General features: G+C 52.6%; 1 protein-coding gene across 1 annotated transcript in view; it reads right to left on the reverse strand.

The window, feature by feature from the left end:
• Window positions 1-1,405: 1,405 nt before the first annotated feature.
• LOC121274752 (protein LBH-like) overlaps window positions 1,406-24,434 on the reverse strand; it is an 87,500-nt gene continuing 64,471 nt past the window's right edge. Inside the window, exon 3 of the mRNA XM_041182095.1 lies at window positions 1,406-3,241. Coding sequence (XP_041038029.1) covers window positions 3,174-3,241 — 68 coding nt within the window. The 3' untranslated portion in view covers window positions 1,406-3,173. The remainder of the gene's footprint in view (window positions 3,242-24,434) is intronic.

Genomic DNA, 24,434 nt, shown 5'->3' on the forward strand with positions numbered 1-24,434 from the left:
ATGGTGTTAAAGACTGAAAACTCCCCAGGGCCTGGTGATCTGCATCCCAGTGTGCTAAGGGAAAATATTGGATATCTTCCAAAAGTCTATAGACGATGGAGATTGGGGTATGGCAAATGTAACCCCACTATTTAAAAAAGGAGGGAGAGAAAAAACAGAGAATTACAGACCAGTTATCCTAACATCAGTAGTGAGGAAAATGCTAGAGTCTATTATAAAAGACCTGGTAACAGAACACTTGGAAAGCATTAACGGGATTAGACAAAGTCAGCATGGGTTTATGAAAGGGAAATTATGCTACTGGAGTTTTTTTGAGGATGTAACTGGTAGGATAAATAAGGGAGAACCAGTGGATGTGGTGTATTTGGATTTCAAGAAGGCTTTTGATCAGGTCCCACAAGAGGCTAGTGGACAAAATTAAATCACATGGGATCGGGGGTAATATACTGGCACGGACTGAGAATTGGTTGACAGACTGGAAACAGAGAGTGGGGATAAATGGGTCTTTTTCGGGATGGCAGGTGGTGACTAGTGGGGTACCACAGGGATCAGTGCTTGGGCCTCAGCTATTCACGATATATGTAAATGACTTGGATGAGGAAACCAAATGCAATATTTCCAAGTTTGCTAACTGCACAAAACTGGGTGGGGTTGTGAGGAGGATGCAAGGAGGTTTCAGGGTGTTTCAGACAAGTTGTGTGTGTGGGCAGACATATAGCAGATGCAGTATAACGTGGATAAGTGTGAAGTTATTCACTTCAGTGTGAAAAACAGAAAGGCAGAGTATTATTTAAATGGTGATATATTGGGAAATGTGGGTGTACAAAGGGATCTGGGTGTCCTTGTACACCAGTCAGTGAAAGTAAACAGACAGGTGCAGCAAGCAATTAGGAAGGCAAATGGTATGTTGGCCTTCATTACAAGAGGATTTGAGTTCAGCAGTAGGGATGTCTTACTGCAGTTATACAGGGCCTTGGTGAGACCACACCTGGAGTATTGTGCACAGTTTTGGTCTCCCTACCTAAGAAAAGATATACTTGTCTAAGAGGGAGTGCAGCGAAGGTTCACTAGGCTGATACCGGGGATGGTAGGACTGTCCTCGGAGGAGAGATTGGTTTGACTGGGCCTGTATTCACTAGAAGAACGAGAGGGGATCTGATTGAAGCGTATAAAATTCTAACAGGGCCAGACAGACTGGATGCAGGGAGGATGTTTCCCCTGGCTGGGGAGTCTAGAACCAGGGGCCACAGTCTCAGGATACAGGACAGGCCACATGGGACTGAGATGGGGAAAGATTTCTTCACTCAGAGGGTGGTCAACCTGTGGAATTCTCTCCCACAGAAGCTGTGGCCGGGTCACTGAGTATATTCAAGAAAGAAACTGATAATTTTTTGGATATTAGGGGCATCAAGGGTTATGGAGAGATAGGGAATATGGTGTTGAGGTAGAGGATCAGCCATGATCATATTGAATGGCGGAGCAGGCTCGAAGGGCCGAATGGCCTCCTCCTGCTCCTAGTTTCTATGTTTCCAATGGAAATTGTTGCGTGGGGAGATTGGCTGGAAGGACAGAGTCTGAAGTGAGGATGGAGACCAGGCAGTGGGGGGATAGGTTCATTGATTCATACCAGTTGGTCCTGTGAAGAGGTAGTGGGACTGCAGCAGGTTTGCGAGGTGTGTGTGTGGCTGTCACTGTTGTAGAGCCAGTGGTACAATCGCTGTCAGTCTGCAATGTGGAGAGACAGCCACCAATCTTACACACACCAGGCAGTGTGCAACAGGAAGAGGCTGTTGCCTGGGGGGGTGGGGGGGGACCTCACAAGACCAGGGCTGCCAGCCTTCATTCCTTAATAACACAAAGCTGTCCTCTGTTCCGCCTCCCCCAATCCCCTGAGAGGTTTGGCACCTTGTGTAAGGGTGGGACAAGGTCTGTCAGTCAGAATAGGAGGGGGGCAGTGAGACTGGGGAGGCAGGCAGGGGGTGTGGAGCAGGGGCCAAGGGGGTAGGTTTGAAGATTTTATATTTGTTGAGATGTGTTGTAGATGGGGGTCTGTTGACTGCTCTGTAACAAAGACTGACTCTCATCTCTTCCAAGCGGTTTCCATTGTGTTCTGTGCTGCTTCCTAGAACGATTCTACGTGAGTGTGAAATGGGAGCTGTGAATCAGCCTGGAAAGCAGGGTTTGTGGTACAGAGTCAGCACTGTCAAGGGGCTGCCCAATTCCTGGCTTGGGGTCAGCACAGAATGTGTCCCACAAAGCAGAAGGGGTTAGCTCAATGCCGAAGACTTGACCAGCTCCTCAACTCAGGCTGCAGACTCGGTTTGGCGCAGTGAGTGATGACAGCTCTGACTGTGCAGCAAAAAGGAAACAATTCACCTTCATTTGATTAAAAGGTTTGGAACTAATCCTGACGTATTAGATGGAGAAGATTAGAATTAAGAGTCGAGTTTTACACAGAATCAAAATAAAACGAAAGTAACAAACTGAACTGAAGCTTCCTCTCACCCTCAGCAAAAGCCTCTGTGCCTCGCAAGGTGCCCTTACGCCCCCCCCCCCCGGTCAGTCAGGAGCTGTGTCCAATTGGAAAACTTCATCATACAACCTGACTGAAAGGAAGGGATATTACAGACCAGAGCCCACTGCAGACAGACCAGGGCCCACTGCAGACAGACCAGGGCCCACTGCAGACAGACGAGGGGCCCACCGCAGACAGACGAGGGGCCCACCGCAGACAGACGAGGGGCCCATCGCAGACAGACGAGGGGCCCACCGCAGACAGACGAGGGGCCCACCGCAGACAGACAAGGGGCCCACCGCAGACAGACGAGGGGCCCACCGCAGACAGACGAGGGGCCCATCGCAGACAGACGGGCCCATCGTAGACAGACGAGGGGCCCACCGCAGACAGACGAGGGGCCCACCGCAGACAGACGAGGGGCCCACCGCAGACAGACGAGGGGCCCACCGCAGACAGACGAGGGGCCCATCGCAGACAGACGGGCCCATCGTAGACAGACGAGGGGGCCCATCGCAGACAGGTGAGGTGCCATTCTGTGTAAAAACTCTACCCAAATCTTGACCAAAGAAACCGTGTATCGAGGTAAGTTGGCCAAAGTCTGACCAAGTTAGGTTGTTAAAAATCAGCCCCCACATTCCAAAACATTGCTGATCAGTTAGTTGCCTGAGGGAAGACTGTGTCCTGGCTCTGTATTCCCCTGCTCCTTCTGATCCTCGGGTAATGCTGTTTATAAATAAAACAAGGTCAAGAACTGAGAATTACACAACCTGCTCAAAAAACACCCACCGCAGCTACACTCATTCCCCCTCCAAAGCTACACACATTCTTCACACAGCTACACTCATTCTCCCCTCCACAGCTACACTCATTCTCCCCTCCACAGCTACACTCATTCTCCCCTCCACAGCTACACTCATTCTTCCCTCCACAGCTACACTCATTCCCCCTCCAAAGCTACACTCATTCCCCCTCCACAGCTACACTCATTCCCCCTCCAAAGCTACACACATTCGCCACACAGCTACACTCATTCTCCCCACCACAGCTACACTCATTCTCCCCTCCACAGCTACACTCATTCTCCACACAGCTACGCTCATTCTCCACACCACAGCTACACGCATTCTCCCCTCCACAGCTACACTCATTCTCCCCACCACAGCTACACTCATTCGCACCTCCACAGCTACACTCTTTCTCCCCACTACAGCTACGCTCATTCTCCCCACCACAGCTACACTCATTCTCCACACCACAGCTACACTCATTCTCCCCTCCACAGCTACACTCATTCTCCCCTCCACAGTTACACTCATTCTCCCCACCACAGCTACACTCATTCTCCCCACCACAGCTACACTCATTCGCACCTCCACAGCTACACTCATTCTCCCCACCACAGCTACACTCATTCTCCCCACCACAGCTACACTCATTCTCCCCACCAGAGCTACACTCATTCTACCCTCCACAGCTACACTCATTCTCCCCACCACAGCTACACTCATTCTCCCCTCCACAGCTACACTCATTCTCCCCTCCACAGCTACACTCATTCTCCCCTCCACAGCTACACTCATTCTCCACACAGCTACACTCATTCTCCACACCACAGCTACACGCATTCTCCCTTCCACAGCTACACTCATTCGCCCCTCCACATCTACACTCATTCCCCCTCCAAAGCTACACACATTCTCCACACAGCTACACTCATTCTCCCCTCCACAGCTACACTCATTCTCCCCTCCACAGCTACACTCATTCTCCACACAGCTACACTCATTCTCCACACCACAGCTACACGCATTCTCCCTTCCACAGCTACACTCATTCGCCCCTCCACATCTACACTCATTCCCCCTCCAAAGCTACACACATTCTCCACACAGCTACACTCATTCGCACCTCCACAGCTACACTCATTCTCCGCACCGCAGCTACACACATTTCTCCCCACCACAGCAACACTCATTCTCCCCACCACAGCTACACTCATTCTCCCCTCCACAGCTACACTCATTCTCCCCACCACAGCTACACTCATTCTCCCCACCACAGCAACACTCATTCTCCCCTCCACAGCTACACTCATTCTCCCCTCCACAGCTACACTCATTCTCCCCTCCACAGCTACACTCATTCTTCCCTCCACAGCTACACTCATTCCCCCTCCAAAGCTACACTCATTTCCCCTCCACAGCTACACTCATTCCCCCTCCAAAGCTACACACATTCGCCACACAGCTACACTCATTCTCCCCACCACAGCTACACTCATTCTCCCCTCCACAGCTACACTCATTCTCCACACAGCTACGCTCATTCTCCACACCACAGCTACACGCATTCTCCCCTCCACAGCTACACTCATTCTCCCCACCACAGCTACACTCATTCGCACCTCCACAGCTACACTCATTCCCCCTCCACAGCTACACTCATTCCCCCTCCAATGCTACACACGTTCTCCACACTGCTACACTCATTCTCCCCACCATTGCTACACTCATTCTCCCCTCCACAGTTACACTCATTCTCCACACAGATACACTCATTCTCCCCACCATTGCTACACTCATTCTCCCCTCCACAGTTACACTCATTCTCCACACAGATACACTCATTCTCCACACCACAGCTACACGCATTCTCCCCTCGACGGCTACACTCATTCTCCCCACCACAGCTACACTCATTCGCACCTCCGCAGCTACACTCATTCTCCCCTCCACAGCTACACTCATTCTCCCCTCCACAGCTACACACATTCTCCCCACCACAGCTAAACTCATTCTCCCTCCACAGCTACACTCATTCCCCCTCCAAAGCTACACACATTCTCCACACAGCTACACTCATTCTCCCCACCACAGCTACACTCATTCCCCCCTCCACAGTTACACACATTCTCCACACAGCTACACTCATTCTCCACACCACAGCTACACGCATTCTCCCCTTCACAGCTACACTCATTCTCCCCACCACAGCTACACTCATTCGCACCTCCACAGCTACACTCATTCTCCCCTCCACAGCTACACTCATTCTCCCCTGAACAGCTACACTCATTCACCCCTCCACAGCTACACTCATTCTCCCCTCCACAGCTACACTCATTCTCCCCTCCACAGCTACACTAATTCTCCCCTCCACAGCTACACTCATTCTCCCCTCCACAGCTACACTCATTCTCCCCTCCACAGCTACACTAATTCTCCCCTCCACAGCTACACTCATTCTCCCCTCCACAGCTACACTCATTCCCCCTCCAAAGCTACACACATTCTCCACACAGCTCCACTCATTCTCCCCTCCACAGCTACACTCATTCTCCCCACCACAGCTACACTAATTCTCCCCTCCACAGCTACACTCATTCCCCCTCCAAAGCTACACACATTCTCCACACAGCTCCACTGATTCTCCCCTCCACAGCTACACTCATTCTCCCCACCACAGCTACACTCATTCTCCCCTCCACAGCTACACTCATTCTCCCCTCCACAGCTACACTCGTTCTCCCCTCCACAGCTACACTCATTCTCCCCTCCACAGCTACACTCATTCTCCCCTCCACAGCTACACTCATTCCCCCTCCAAAGCTACACTCATTCCCCCTCCAAAGCTACACTCATTCCCCCTCCAAAGCTACACTCATTCCCCCTCCAAAGCTACACTCATTCCCCCTCCACAGCTACACTCATTCCCCCTCCAATGCTACACACGTTCTCCACACAGCTACACTCATTCTCCCCACCATTGCTACACTCATTCTCCCCTCCACAGTTACACTCATTCTCCACACAGATACACTCATTCTCCACACCACAACTACACGCATTCTCCCCTCGACAGCTACACTCATTCTCCCCACCACAGCTACACTCATTCGCACCTCCACAGCTACACTCATTCTCCCCTCCACAGCTACACTCATTCTCCCCTCCACAGCTACACACATTCTCCCCACCACAGCTAAACTCATTCTCCCTCCACAGCTACACTCATTCCCCCTCCAAAGCTACACACATTCTCCACACAGCTACACTCATTCTCCCCACCACAGCTACACTCATTCCCCCCTCCACAGTTACACACATTCTCCACACAGCTACACTCATTCTCCACACCACAGCTACACGCATTCTCCCCTTCACAGCTACACTCATTCTCCCCACCACAGCTACACTCATTCGCACCTCCACAGCTACACTCATTCTCCCCTCCACAGCTACACTCATTCTCCCCTCCACAGCTACACTCATTCTCCCCTGAACAGCTACACTCATTCTCCCCTCCACAGCTACACTCATTCTCCCCTCCACAGCTACACTCATTCTCCCCTCCACAGCTACACTAATTCTCCCCTCCACAGCTACACTCATTCTCCCCTCCACAGCTACACTCATTCCCCCTCCAAAGCTACACACATTCTCCACACAGCTCCACTCATTCTCCCCTCCACAGCTACACTAATTCTCCCCTCCACAGCTACACTCATTCCCCCTCCAAAGCTACACACATTCTCCACACAGCTCCACTGATTCTCCCCTCCACAGCTACACTCATTCTCCACACCACAGCTACACTCATTCTCCCCTCCACAGCTACACTCATTCTCCCCTCCACAGCTACACTCATTCTCCCCTCCACAGCTACACTCATTCTCCCCTCCACAGCTACACACATTCTCCCCACCACAGCTAAACTCATTCTCCCTCCACAGCTACACTCATTCCCCCTCCAAAGCTACACACATTCTCCACACAGCTACACTCATTCTCCCCACCACAGCTACACTCATTCCCCCCTCCACAGTTACACACATTCTCCACACAGCTACACTCATTCTCCACACCACAGCTACACGCATTCTCCCCTTCACAGCTACACTCATTCTCCCCACCACAGCTACACTCATTCGCACCTCCACAGCTACACTCATTCTCCCCTCCACAGCTACACTCATTCTCCCCTCCACAGCTACACTCATTCGCCCCTCCACAGCTACACTCATTCTCCCCTCCACAGCTACACTCATTCTCCCCACCACAGCTACACTCATTCTCCCCTCCACAGCTACACTCATTCTCCCCTCCACAGCTACACTCATTCTCCCCTCCACAGCTACACTCATTCTCCCCTCCACAGCTACACTCATTCTCCCCTCCACAGCTACACTCATTCTCCCCTCCACAGCTACTCTCATTCTCCCCTCCACAGCTACACTAATTCTCCCCTCCACAGCTACACTCATTCTCCCCTCCACAGCTACACTCATTCCCCCTCCAAAGCTACACACATTCTCCGCACAGCTACACTCATTCTCCCCACCACAGCTACACTCGTTCGCAACTCCACAGCTACACTCATTCTCCGCACCGCAGCTACACACATTCTCCCCACCACAGCTACACTCATTCTCCCCACCACAGCTACACTCATTCTCGCCACCACATCTGAACTCATTCTCCCCTCCACAGCTACACTCATTCTCCCCTCCACAGCTACACTCATTCTCCCCACCACAGCTACACTCATTCTCCACACAGCTACACTCATTCTCCACACCACAGCTACACGCATTCTCCCCTCCACAGCTACACTCATTCTCCCACCACAGCTACACTCATTCACACCTCCACAGCTACACTCATTCTCCCCTCCACAGCTACACTCATTCTCCCCTCCACAGCTACACTCATTCTCCCCTCCACAGCTACACTCATTCTCCCCTCCACAGCTACACTCATTCTCCCCTGAACAGCTACACTCATTCACCCCTCCACAGCTACACTCATTCTCCCCTCCACAGCTACACTCATTCTCCCCTCCACAGCTACACTAATTCTCCCCTCCACAGCTACACTCATTCTCCCCTCCACAGCGACACTCATTCCCCCTCCAAAGCTACACACATTCTCCACACAGCTCCACTCATTCTCCCCTCCACAGCTACACTCATTCTCCCCACCACAGCTACACTAATTCTCCCCTCCACAGCTACACTCATTCCCCCTCCAAAGCTACACACATTCTCCACACAGCTCCACTGATTCTCCCCTCCACAGCTACACTCATTCTCCCCACCACAGCTACACTCATTCTCCCCTCCACAGCTACACTCATTCTCCCCTCCACAGCTACACTCATTCTCCCCTCCACAGCTACACACATTCTCCCCACCACAGCTAAACTCATTCTCCCTCCACAGCTACACTCATTCCCCCTCCAAAGCTACACACATTCTCCACACAGCTACACTCATTCTCCCCACCACAGCTACACTCATTCCCCCCTCCACAGTTACACACATTCTCCACACAGCTACACTCATTCTCCACACCACAGCTACACGCATTCTCCCCTCCACAGCTACACTCATTCTACCCACCACAGCTACACTCATTCTCCCCTCCACAGATACAATCATTCTCCCCTCCACAGCTACACTCATTCTCCCCTCCACAGCTACACTCATTCTCCCCTCCACAGCTACACTCATTCTCCCCACCACAGCTACACTCATTCTCCCCACCACAGCTACACTCATTCTCCCCTCCACAGCTACACTCATTCTCCCCTCCACAGCTACACTCATTCTCCCCTCCACAGCTACACTCATTCTCCCCTCCACAGCTACACTCATTCTCCCCTCCACAGCTACTCTCATTCTCCCCTCCACAGCTACACTCATTCTCCCCTCCACAGCTACACTCATTCTCCCCTCCACAGCTAGACTCATTCCCCCTCCAAAGCTACACACATTCTCCGCACAGCTACACTCATTCTCCCCACCACAGCTACACTCGTTCGCAACTCCACAGCTACACTCATTTTCCTCACCGCAGCTACACACATTCTCCCCACCACAGCTACACTCATTCTCCCCACCACAGATACACTCATTCTCCCCACCACATCTGAACTCATTCTCCCCTCCACATCTACACTCATTCTCCCCTCCACAGCTACACTCATTCTCCACACCACAGCTACACTCATTCTCCACACAGCTACACTCATTCTCCACACCACAGCTACACGCATTCTCCCCTCCACAGCTACACTCATTCTCCCACCACAGCTACACTCATTCACACCTCCACAGCTACACTCATTCTCCCCTCCACAGCTACACTCATTCTCCCCTCCACAGCTACACTCATTCTCCCCTCCACAGCTACAATCATTCTCCCCTCCACAGCTACACTCATTCTCCCCTCCACAGCTACACTCATTCTCCCCTCCACAGCTACATTCATTCTCCCCTCCACAGCTACACTCATTCTCCCCTCCACAGCTACACTCATTCTCCCCTCCACAGCTACACTCATTCTCCCCTCCACAGCTACACTCATTCTCCCCTCCACAGCTACACTCATTCCCCCTCCAAAGCTGCACACATTCTCCACACAGCTACACTCATTCTCCCCACCACAGCTACACTCATTCGCACCTCCACAGCTACACTCATTCTCCCCACCACAGCTACACTCATTCTCCCCACCACAGCTACACTCATTCTCCCCTCCACAGCTACACTCATTCTCCACACCACAGCTACACTCATTCTCCCCACCACAGCTACACTCATTCTCCCCTCCACAGCTACACTCATTCTCCCCTCCACAGCTACACTCATTCTCCCCTCCACAGCTACACTCATTCTCCCCTCCGCAGCTACAGTCATTCGCCCCTCCACAGCTACACTCATTCCCCCTCCAAAGCTACACACATTCTCCACACAGCTACACTCATTCGCACCTCCACAGCTACACTCATTCTCCGCACCGCAGCTACACACATTTCTCCCCACCACAGCAACACTCATTCTCCCCACCACAGCTACACTCATTCTCCCCACCACATCTAAACTCATTCTCCCCACCACAGCTACACTGATTCTCCCCTCCACAGCTACACTCATTCTCCCCACCACAGCTACACTCATTCTCCCCTCCACAGCTACACTCATTCTCCCCTCCACAGCTACACTCAATCCCCCTCCAAAGCTACACTCATTCCCCCTCCACAGCTACACTCATTCCCCCTCCAAAGCTACACACATTCTCCACACAGCTACACTCATTCTCCCCACCACAGCTACACTCATTCTCCCCACCACAGCTACACTCATTCTCCCCACCACAGCGACACTCATTCTCCCCTCCACAGCTACACTCATTCTCCCCTCCACAGCTACACTCATTCACCCCTCCACAGCTACACTCATTCTCCCCTCCACAGCTACACTAATTCTCCCCTCCACAGCTACACTAATTCTCCCCTCCACAGCTACACTCATTCCCCCTCCAAAGCTACACACATTCTCCACACAGCTACACTCATTCTCCCCTCCACAGCTACACACATTCTCCCCACCACAGCTACACTCATTCTCCCCACCACAGCTACACTCATTCTCGCCACCACATCTGAACTCATTCTCCCCTCCACAGCTACACTCATTCTCCCCTCCACAGCTACACTCATTCTCCCCACCACAGCTACACTCATTCTCCACACAGCTACACTCATTCTCCACACCACAGCTACACGCATTCTCCCCTCCACAGCTACACTCATTCTCCCACCACAGCTACACTCATTCACACCTCCACAGCTACACTCATTCTCCCCTCCACAGCTACACTCATTCTCCCCTCCACAGCTACACTCATTCTCCCCTCCACAGCTACACTCATTCTCCCCTCCACAGCTACACTCATTCCCCCTCCAAAGCTACACTCATTCCCCCTCCAAAGCTACACTCATTCCCCCTCCACAGCTACACTCATTCCCCCTCCAAAGCTACACACGTTCTCCACACAGCTACACTCATTCTCCCCACCACTGCTACACTCATTCTCCCCTCCACAGTTACACTCATTCTCCACACAGATACACTCATTCTCCACACCACAGCTACATGCATTCTCCCCTTGACAGCCACACTCATTCTCCCCACCACAGCTACACTCATTCTCCCCTCCACAGCTACACTCATTCTCCCCTCCACAGCTACACTCATTCTCCCCACCACAGCTACACTCATTCTCCCTCCACAGCTACACTCATTCCCCCTCCAAAGCTACACACATCCTCCACACAGCTACACTCATTCTCCCCACCACAGCTACACTCATTCTCCCCTCCACAGCTACACTCATTCTCCCCTCCACAGCTACACTCATTCTCCCCTCCACAGCTACACTCATTCTCCCCTCCACAGCTACACTCATTCTCCCCTCCACAGCTACTCTCATTCTCCCCTCCACAGCTACACTAATTCTCCCCTCCATAGCTACACTCATTCCCCCTCCAAAGCTACACACATTCTCCACACAGCTCCACTGATTCTCCCCTCCACAGCTACACTCATTCTCCCCACCACAGCTACACTCATTCTCCCCTCCACAGCTACACTCATTCTCCCCTCCACAGCTACACTCATTCTCCCCTCCACAGCTACACACATTCTCCCCACCACAGCTAAACTCATTCTCCCTCCACAGCTACACTCATTCCCCCTCCAAAGCTACACACATTCTCCACACAGCTACACTCATTCTCCCCACCACAGCTACACTCATTCCCCCCTCCACAGTTACACACATTCTCCACACAGCTACACTCATTCTCCACACCACAGCTACACGCATTCTCCCCTCCACAGCTACACTCATTCTCCCACCACAGCTACACTCATTCACACCTCCACAGCTACACTCATTCTCCCCTCCACAGCTACACTCATTCTCCCCTCCACAGCTACACTCATTCTCCCCTCCACAGCTACAATCATTCTCCCCTCCACAGCTACACTCATTCTCCCCTCCACAGCTACACTCATTCTCCCCTCCACAGCTACACTCATTCTCCCCTCCACAGCTACATTCATTCTCCCCTCCACAGCTACACTCATTCTCCCCTCCACAGCTACACTCATTCTCCCCTCCACAGCTACACTCATTCTCCCCTCCACAGCTACACTCATTCCCCCTCCAAAGCTGCACACATTCTCCACACAGCTACACTCATTCTCCCCACCACAGCTACACTCATTCGCACCTCCACAGCTACACTCATTCTCCCCACCACAGCTACACTCATTCTCCCCACCACAGCTACACTCATTCTCCCCTCCACAGCTACACTCATTCTCCACACCACAGCTACACTCATTCTCCCCACCACAGCTACACTCATTCTCCCCACCACAGCTACACTCATTCTCCCCTCCACAGCTACACTCATTCTCCCCTCCACAGCTACACTCATTCCCCCTCCAAAGCTACACTCATTCCCCCTCCACAGCTACACTCATTCCCCCTCCAAAGCTACACACATACTCCACACAGCTACACTCATTCTCCCCACCACAGCTACACTCATTCTCCCCACCACAGCTACACTCATTCTCCCCACCACAGCGACACTCATTCTCCCCTCCACAGCTACACTCATTCTCCCCTCCACAGCTACACTCATTCTCCCCTCCACAGCTACACTCATTCTCCCCTCCACAGCTACACTAATTCTCCCCTCCACAGCTACACTCATTCTCCCCTCCACAGCTACACTCATTCCCCCTCCAAAGCTACACACATTCTCCACACAGCTACACTCATTCTCCCCTCCACAGCTACACTCATTCTCCCCACCACAGCTACACTCATTCTCCCCACCACAGCTACACTCATTCTCCCCACCACAGCTACACTCATTCTACCCTCCACAGCTACACTCATTCTCCCCTCCACAGCTACACTCATTCACCCCTCCACAGCTACACTCATTCTCCCCTCCACAGCAACACTAATTCTCCCCTCCACAGCTACACTCATTCTACCCTCAACAGCTACACTCATTCTCCCCACCACAGCTCCACTCATTCTCCCCATCACAGCTACACTCATTCTCCCCTACACAGCTACACTCATTCTCCCCTCCACAGCTACACTCATTCTCCCCTCCACAGCTACACTCATTCTCCCCTCCACAGCTACACTCATTCCCCCTCCAAAGCTACACTCATTCCCCCTCCAAAGCTACACTCATTCCCCCTCCACAGCTACACTCATTCCCCCTCCAAAGCTACACACGTTCTCCACACAGCTACACTCATTCTCCCCACCACTGCTACACTCATTCTCCCCTCCACAGTTACACTCATTCTCCACACAGATACACTCATTCTCCACACCACAGCTACATGCATTCTCCCCTTGACAGCCACACTCATTCTCCCCACCACAGCTACACTCATTCTCCCCTCCACAGCTACACTCATTCTCCCCTCCACAGCTACACTCATTCTCCCCACCACAGCTACACTCATTCTCCCTCCACAGCTACACTCATTCTCCCCTCCACAGCTTCACTCATTCTCCCCTCCACAGCTACTCTCATTCTCCCCTCCACAGCTACACTAATTCTCCCCTCCATAGCTACACTCATTCCCCCTCCAAAGCTACACACATTCTCCACACAGCTCCACTGATTCTCCCCTCCACAGCTACACTCATTCTCCCCACCACAGCTACACTCATTCTCCCCTCCACAGCTACACTCATTCTCCCCTCCACAGCTACACTCATTCTCCCCTCCACAGCTACACACATTCTCCCCACCACAGCTAAACTCATTCTCCCTCCACAGCTACACTCATTCCCCCTCCAAAGCTACACACATTCTCCACACAGCTACACTCATTCTCCCCACCACAGCTACACTCATTCCCCCCTCCACAGTTACACACATTCTCCACACAGCTACACTCATTCTCCACACCACAGCTACACGCATTCTCCCCTTCACAGCTACACTCATTCTCCCCACCACAGCTACACTCATTCGCACCTCCACAGCTACACTCATTCTCCCCTCCACAGCTACACTCATTCTCCCCTCCACAGCTACACTCATTCTCCCCTCCACAGCTACACTCATTCTCCCCACCACAGCTACACTCATTCTCCCCACCACAGCTACACTCATTCTCCCCTCCACAGCTACACTCATTCTCCCCTCCACAGCTACACTCATTCTCCCCTCCACAGCTACACTCATTCTCCCCTCCACAGCTACTCTCATTCTCCCCTCCACAGCTACACTAATTCTCCCCTCCACAGCTACACTCATTCTCCCCTCCACAGCTACACTCATTCCCACTCCAAAGCTACACACATTCTCCGCACAGCTACACTCATTCTCCCCACCACAGCTACACTCGTTCGCAACTCCACAGCTACACTCATTCTCCGCACCGCAGCTACACACATTCTCCCCACCACAGCTACACTCATTCTCCCCACCACAGCTACACTCATTCTCCCCACCACATCTGAACTCATTCTCCCCTCCACAGCTACACTCATTCTCCCCTCCACAGCTACACTCATTCTCCACACCACAGCTACACTCATTCTCCACACAGCTACACTCATTCTCCACACCACAGCTACACGCATTCTCCCCTCCACAGCTACACTCATTCTCCCACCACAGCTACACTCATTCACACATCCACAACTACACTCATTCTCCCCTCCACAGCTACACTCATTCTCCCCTCCACAGCTACACTCATTCTCCCCTCCACAGCTACAATCATTCTCCCCTCCACAGCTACACTCATTCTCCCCTCCACAGCTACACTCATTCTCCCCTCCACAGCTACACTCATTCTCCCCTCCACAGCTACACTCATTCTCCCCTCCACAGCTACACTCATTCTCCCCTCCACAGCTACACTCATTCTCCCCTCCACAGCTACACTCATTCTCCCCTCCACAGCTACACTCATTCTCCCCTCCACAGCTACACTCATTCCCCCTCCAAAGCTGCACACATTCTCCACACAGCTGCACTCATTCTCCCCACCACAGCTACACTCATTCGCACCTCCACAGCTACACTCATTCTCCCCACCACAGCTACACTCATTCTCCCCACCACAGCTACACTCATTCTCCCCTCCACAGCTACACTCATTCTCCACACCACAGCTACACTCATTCTCCCCACCACAGCTACACTCATTCTCCCCTCCACAGCTACACTCATTCTCCCCTCCACAGCTACACTCATTCTCCCCTCCACAGCTACACTCATTCTCCCCTCCACAGCTACAGTCATTCGCCCCTCCACAGCTACAGTCATTCGCCCCTCCACAGCTACACTCATTCCCCCTCCAAAGCTACACACATTCTCCACACAGCTACACTCATTCGCACCTCCACAGCTACACTCATTCTCCGCCCCGCAGCTACACACATTTCTCCCCACCACAGCTACACTCATTCCCCCCTCCACAGTTACACACATTCTCCACACAGCTACACTCATTCTCCACACCACAGCTACACGCATTCTCCCCTCCACAGCTACACTCATTCTCCCACCACAGCTACACTCATTCACACCTCCACAGCTACACTCATTCTCCCCTCCACAGCTACACTCATTCTCCCTTCCACAGCTACACTCATTCTCCCCTCCACAGCTACAATCATTCTCCCCTCCACAGCTACACTCATTCTCCCCTCCACAGCTACACTCATTCTCCCCTCCACAGCTACACTCATTCTCCCCTCCACAGCTACATTCATTCTCCCCTCCACAGCTACACTCATTCTCCCCTCCACAGCTACACTCATTCTCCCCTCCACAGCTACACTCATTCTCCCCTCCACAGCTACACTCATTCCCCCTCCAAAGCTGCACACATTCTCCTCACAGCTACACTCATTCTCCCCACCACAGCTACACTCATTCGCACCTCCACAGCTACACTCATTCTCCCCACCACATCTACACTCATTCTCCCCACCACAGCTACACTCATTCTCCCCTCCACAGCTACACTCATTCTCCACACCACAGCTACACTCATTCTCCCCACCACAGCTACACTCATTCTCCCCTCCACAGCTACACTCATTCTCCCCTCCACAGCTACACTCATTCTCCCCTCCACAGCTACACTCATTCCCCCTCCAAAGCTACACTCATTCCCCCTCCACAGCTACACTCATTCCCCCTCCAAAGCTACACACATTCTCCACACAGCTACACTCATTCTCCCCACCACAGCTACACTCATTCTCCCCACCACAGCTACACTCATTCTCCCCACCACAGCTACACTCATTCTCCCCTCCACAGCTACACTCATTCTCCCCTCCACAGCTACACTCATTCACCCCTCCACAGCTACACTCATTCTCCCCTCCACAGCTACACTAATTCTCCCCTCCACAGCTACACTAATTCTCCCCTCCACAGCTACACTCATTCCCCCTCCAAAGCTACACACATTCTCCACACAGCTACACTCATTCTCCCCTCCACAGCTACACTCATTCTCCCCACCACAGCTACACTCATTCTCCCCACCACAGCTACACTCATTCTCCCCACCACAGCTACACTCATTCTACCCTCCACAGCTACACTCATTCTCCCCTCCACAGCTACACTCATTCACCCCTCCACAGCTACACTCATTCTCCCCTCCACAGCAACACTAATTCTCCCCTCCACAGCTACACTCATTCTACCCTCACAGCTACACTCATTCTCCGCACCACAGCTACACTCATTCTCCCCATCACAGCTACACTCATTCTCCCCTACACAGCTACACTCATTCTCCCCTCCACAGCTACACTCATTCTCCCCTCCACAGCTACACTCATTCTCCCCTCCACAGCTACACTCAGTCCCCCTCCAAAGCTAAACTCATTCCCCCTCCAAAGCTACACTCATTCCCCCTCCACAGCTACACTCATTCCCCCTCCAAAGCTACACTCATTCCCCCTCCAAAGCTACACTCATTCTCCCCTCCACAGCTACACTCATTCTCCCCTCCACAGTTACACTCATTCTCCACACAGATACACTCATTCTCCACACCACAGCTACACTCATTCTCCCCTCGACAGCCACACTCATTCTCCCCACCACAGCTACACTCATTCTCCCCTCCACAGCTACACTCATTCTCCCCTCCACAGCTACACTCATTCTCCCCATCACAGCTACACTCATTCTCCCCTCCACAGCTACACTCCTTCTCCCCTCCACAGCTTCACTCCTTCTCCCCTCCACAGCTACACTCATTCTCCCCTCCACAGCTACACTCATTCTCCCCTCCACAGCTACACTCATTCCCCCTCCAAAGCTACACACATTCTCCACACAGCTACACTCATTCTCCCCTCCACAGCTACACTCATTCTCCCCACCACAGCTACACTCATTCTCCCCTCCACAGCTACACTCATTCTCCCCTCCACAGCTACACTCATTCTCCCCTCCACAGCTACACACATTCTCCCCACCACAGCTAAACTCATTCTCCCTCCACAGCTACACTCATTCCCCCTCCAAAGCTACACACATTCTCCACACAGCTACACTCATTCTCCCCACCACAGCTACACTCATTCCCCCCTCCACAGTTACACACATTCTCCACACAGCTACACTCATTCTCCACACCACAGCTACACGCATTCTCCCCTTCACAGCTACACTCATTCTCCCCACCACAGCTACACTCATTCGCACCTCCACAGCTACACTCATTCTCCCCTCCACAGCTACACTCATTCTCCCCTCCACAGCTACACTCATTCGCCCCTCCACAGCTACACTCATTCTCCCCACCACAGCTACACTCATTCTCCCCACCACAGCTACACTCATTCTCCCCTCCACAGCTACACTCATTCTCCCCTCCACAGCTACACTCATTCTCCCCTCCACAGCTACACTCATTCTCCCCTCCACAGCTACTCTCATTCTCCCCTCCACAGCTACACTAATTCTCCCCTCCACAGCTACACTCATTCTCCCCTCCACAGCTACACTCATTCCCCCTCCAAAGCTACACACATTCTCCGCACAGCTACACTCATTCTCCCCACCACAGCTACACTCGTTCGCAACTCCACAGCTACACTCATTCTCCGCACCGCAGCTACACACATTCTCCCCACCACAGCTACACTCATTCTCCCCACCACAGCTACACTCATTCTCCCCACCACATCTGAACTCATTCTCCCCTCCACAGCTACACTCATTCTCCCCTCCACAGCTACACTCATTCTCCCCACCACAGCTACACTCATTCTCCACACAGCTACACTCATTCTCCACACCACAGCTACACGCATTCTCCCCTCCACAGCTACACTCATTCTCCCACCACAGCTACACTCATTCACACCTCCACAGCTACACTCATTCTCCCCTCCACAGCTATACTCATTCTCCCCTCCACAGCTACACTCATTCTCCCCTCCACAGCTACAATCATTCTCCCCTCCACAGCTACACTCATTCTCCCCTCCACAGCTACACTCATTCTCCCCTCCACAGCTACACTCATTCTCCCCTCCACAGCTACATTCATTCTCCCCTCCACAGCTACACTCATTCTCCCCTCCACAGCTACACTCATTCTCCCCTCCACAGCTACACTCATTCTCCCCTCCACAGCTACACTCATTCTCCCCTCCACAGCTACACTCATTCCCCCTCCAAAGCTGCACACATTCTCCACACAGCTACACTCATTCTCCCCACCACAGCTACACTCATTCGCACCTCCACAGCTACACTCATTCTCTCCACCACAGCTACACTCATTCTCCCCACCACAGCTACACTCATTCTCCCCTCCACAGCTACACTCATTCTCCACACCACAGCTACACTCATTCTCCCCACCACAGCTACACTCATTCTCCCCTCCACAGCTACACTCATTCTCCCCTCCACAGCTACACTCATTCTCCCCTCCACAGCTACACTCATTCTCCCCTCCACAGCTACAGTCATTCGCCCCTCCACAGCTACAGTCATTCGCCCCTCCACAGCTACACTCATTCCCCCTCCAAAGCTACACACATTCTCCACACAGCTACACTCATTCGCACCTCCACAGCTACACTCATTCTCCGCCCCGCAGCTACACACATTTCTCCCCACCACAGCAACACTCATTCTCCCCACCACAGCTACACTCATTCTCCCCACCACATCTAAACTCATTCTCCCCACCACAGCTACACTCATTCTCCCCTCCACAGCTACACTCATTCTCCCCACCACAGCTACACTCATTCTCCCCTCCACAGCTACACTCATTTTCCCCTCCACAGCTACACTCATTCCCCCTCCAAAGCTACACTCATTCCCCCTCCACAGCTACACTCATTCCCCCTCCAAAGCTACACACATTCTCCACACAGCTACACTCATTCTCCCCACCACAGCGACACTCATTCTCCCCTCCACAGCTACACTCATTCTCCCCTCCACAGCTACACTCATTCACCCCTCCACAGCTACACTCATTCTCCCCTCCACAGCTACACTAATTCTCCCCTCCACAGCTACACTAATTCTCCCCTCCACAGCTACACTCATTCCCCCTCCAAAGCTACACACATTCTCCACACAGCTACACTCATTCTCCCCTCCACAGCTACACTCATTCTCCCCACCACAGCTACACTCATTCTCCCCACCACAGCTACACTCATTCTCCCCACCACAGCTACACTCATTCTACCCTCCACAGCTACACTCATTCTCCCCTCCACAGCTACACTCATTCACCCCTCCACAGCTACACTCATTCTCCCCTCCACAGCAACACTAATTCTCCCCTCCACAGCTACACTCATTCTACCCTCAACAGCTACACTCATTCTCCCCACCACAGCTCCACTCATTCTCCCCATCACAGCTACACTCATTCTCCCCTCCACAGCTACACTCATTCTCCCCTCCACAGCTACACTCATTCCCCCTCCAAAGCTACACTCATTCCCCCTCCAAAGCTACACTCATTCCCCCTCCACAGCTACACTCATTCCCCCTCCAAAGCTACACACGTTCTCCACACAGCTACACTCATTCTCCCCACCACTGCTACACTCATTCTCCCCTCCACAGTTACACTCATTCTCCACACAGATACACTCATTCTCCACACCACAGCTACATGCATTCTCCACTTGACAGCCACACTCATTCTCCCCACCACAGCTACACTCATTCTCCCCTCCACAGCTACACTCATTCTCCCCTCCACAGCTACACTCATTCTCCCCACCACAGCTACACTCATTCTCACCTCCACAGCTACACTCATTCTCCCCTCCACAGCTACACTCATTCTCCCCTCTACAGCTACACTCATTCACCCCTCCACAGCTACACTCATTCTTCCCTCCACAGCTACACTCATTCTCCCCTCCACAGCTACACTCATTCTCCCCTCCACAGCTACACTCGTTCTCCCCACCTCAGCTACACTAATTCTCCCCTCCACAGCTACACTCATTCCCCCTCCAAAGCTACACACATTCTCCACACAGCTACACTCATTCTCCCCACTACAGCAACACTCATTCTCCCCACCACAGCTACACTCATTCTCCCCACCACAGCTACACTCATTCTACCCTCCACAGCTACACTCATTCTCCCCTCCACAGCTACACTCATTCACCCCTCCACAGCTACACTCATTCTCCCCTCCACAGCAACACTAATTCTCCCCTCCACAGCTACACTCATTCTCCCCTCCACAGCTACACTCATTCCCCCTGCAAAGCTACACACATTCTCCACACAGCTCCACTCATTCCCCCTCCAAAGCTACACACATTCTCCACACAGCTCCACTCATTCTCCCCTCCACAGCTACACTCATTCTCCCCACCACAGCTACACTCATTCTCCCCTCCACAGCTACACTCATTCTCCCCTCCACAGCTGCACTCATTCTCCCCTCCACAGCTACACTCATTCTCCCCTCCACAGCTACACTCATTCTCCCCTCCACAGCTACACTCATTCCCCCTCCAAAGCTACACTCATTCCCCCTCCAAAGCTACACTCATTCCCCCTCCACAGCTACACTCATTCCCCCTCCAAAGCTACACACGTTCTCCACACATCTACACTCATTCTCCCCACCATTGCTACACTCATTCTCCCCTCCACAGTTACACTCATTCTCCACACAGATACACTCATTCTCCACACCACAGCTACACGCATTCTCCCCTCGACAGCTACACTCATTCTCCCCACCACAGCTGCACTCATTCGCACCTCCACAGCTACACTCATTCGCACCTCCACAGCTACACTCATTCTCCCCTCCACAGTTTCACTCATTCTCCCCACCACAGCTACACTCATTCTCCCTCCACAGCTACACTCATTCCCCCTCCAAAGCTACACACATTCTCCACACAGCTACAATCATTCTCCCCACCACAGCTACACTCATTCTCCCCTCCACAGTTACACGCATTCTCCACACAGCTACACTCATTCTCCACACCACAGCTACACTCATTCTCCCCTCCACAGCTACACTCATTCCCCCTCCACAGCTACACTCATTCCCCCTCCAAAGCTACACTCATTCCCCCTCCAAAGCTACACTCATTCCCCCTCCAAAGCTACACTCATTCCCCCTCCACAGCTACACTCATTCCCCCTCCAAAGCTACACACGTTCTCCACACAGCTACACTCATTCTCCCCACCATTGCTACACTCATTCTCCCCTCCACAGTTACACTCATTCTCCACACAGATTCACTCATTCTCCACACCACAGCTACACGCATTCTCCCCTCGACAGCTACACTCATTCTCCCCACCACAGCTACATTCATTCGCACCTCCACAGCTACACACATTCTCCCCACCACAGCTAAACTCATTCTCCCTCCACAGCTACACTCATTCCCCCTCCAAAGCTACACACATTCTCCACACAGCTACACTCATTCTCCCCACCACAGCTACACTCATTCCCCCCTCCACAGTTACACGCATTCTCCACACAGCTACACTCATTCTCCACACCACAGCTACACGCATTCTCCCCTTCACAGCTACACTCATTCTCCCCACCACAGCTACACTCATTCGCACCTTCACAGCTACACTCATTCTCCCCTCCACAGCTACACTCATTCTCCCCTCCACAGCTACACTCATTCGCCCCTCCACAGCTACACTCATTCTCCCCACCACAGCTACACTCATTCTCCCCACCACAGCTACACTCATTCTCCCCTCCACAGCTACACTCATTCTCCCCTCCACAGCTACACTCATTCTCCCCTCCACAGCTACACTCATTCTCCCCTCCACAGCTACACTCATTCTCCCCTCCACAGCTACACTCATTCTCCCCTCCACAGCTACTCTCATTCTCCCCTCCACAGCTACACTAATTCTCCCCTCCACAGCTACACTCATCTCCCCTCCACAGCTACACTCATTCCCCCTCCAAAGCTACACACATTCTCCGCACAGCTACACTCATTCTCCCCACCACAGCTACACTCGTTCGCAACTCCACAGCTACAATCATTCTCCGCACCGCAGCTACACACATTCTCCCCACCACAGCTACACTCATTCTCCCCACCACAGCTACACTCATTCTCCCCACCACATCTGAACTTATTCTCCCCTCCACAGCTACACTCATTCTCCCCTCCACAGCTACACTCATTCTCCCCACCACAGCTACACTCATTCTCCACACAGCTACACTCATTCTCCACACCACAGCTACACGCATTCTCCCCTCCACAGCTACACTCATTCTCCCACCACAGCTACACTCATTCACACCTCCACAGCTACACTCATTCTCCCCTCCACAGCTACACTCATTCTCCCCTCCACAGCTACACTCATTCTCCCCTCCACAGCTACAATCATTCTCCCCTCCACAGCTACACTCATTCTCCCTTCCACAGCTACACTCATTCTCCTCTCCACAGCTACATTCATTCTCCCCTCCACAGCTACACTCATTCTCCCCTCCACAGCTACACTCATTCTCCCCTCCACAGCTACACTCATTCTCCCCTCCACAGCTACACTCATTCCCCCTCCAAAGCTGCACACATTCTCCACACAGCTACACTCATTCTCCCCACCACAGCTACACTCATTCGCACCTCCACAGCTACACTCATTCTCCCCACCACAGCAACCCTCATTCTCCCCACCACAGCTACACTCATTCTCCCCTCCACAGCTACACTCATTCTCCCCACCACAGCTACACTCATTCTCCCCACCACAGCTACACTCATTCTCCCCTCCACAGCTACACTCATTCTCCCCTCCACAGCTACACTCATTCTCCCCTCCACAGCTACACTCATTCTCCCCTCCACAGCTACACTCATTCTCCCCTCCACAGCTACACTCATTCTCCCCTCCACAGCTACACTCATTCTCCCCTCCACAGCTACACTCATTCCCCCTCCACAGCTACACTCATTCTCCACACAGCTCCACTCATTCCCCCTCCACAGCTACACTCATTCTCCCCACCACAGCTACACTCATTCTCCCCTCCACAGCTACACTCATTCTCCCCTCCACAGCTACACTCATTCTCCCCTCCACAGCTACACTCATTCTCCCCTCCACAGCTACACTCATTCTCCCCTCCACAGCTACACTCATTCTCCCCTCCACAGCTACACTCATTCCCCCTCCAAAGCTACACTCATTCCCCCTCCAAAGCTACACTAATTCCCCCTCCACAGCTACACTCATTCCCCCTCCACAGCTACACTCATTCTCCCCTCCACAGCTACACTCATTCCCCCTCCAAAGCTACACTCATTCCCCCTCCACAGCTACACTCATTCCCCCTCCAAAGCTACACACGTTCTCCACACATCTACACTCATTCTCCCCACCACAGCTACACTCGTTCTCCACACAGATACACTCATTCTCCACACCACAGCTACACTCATTCTCCCCTCCACAGCTGCACTCATTCTCCCCTCCACAGCTACACTCATTCTCCCCTCCACAGCTACACT

Source organism: Carcharodon carcharias (assembly GCF_017639515.1).
Source record: "Carcharodon carcharias isolate sCarCar2 chromosome 37 unlocalized genomic scaffold, sCarCar2.pri SUPER_37_unloc_6, whole genome shotgun sequence".
Lineage (NCBI taxonomy): Eukaryota > Metazoa > Chordata > Chondrichthyes > Lamniformes > Lamnidae > Carcharodon > Carcharodon carcharias.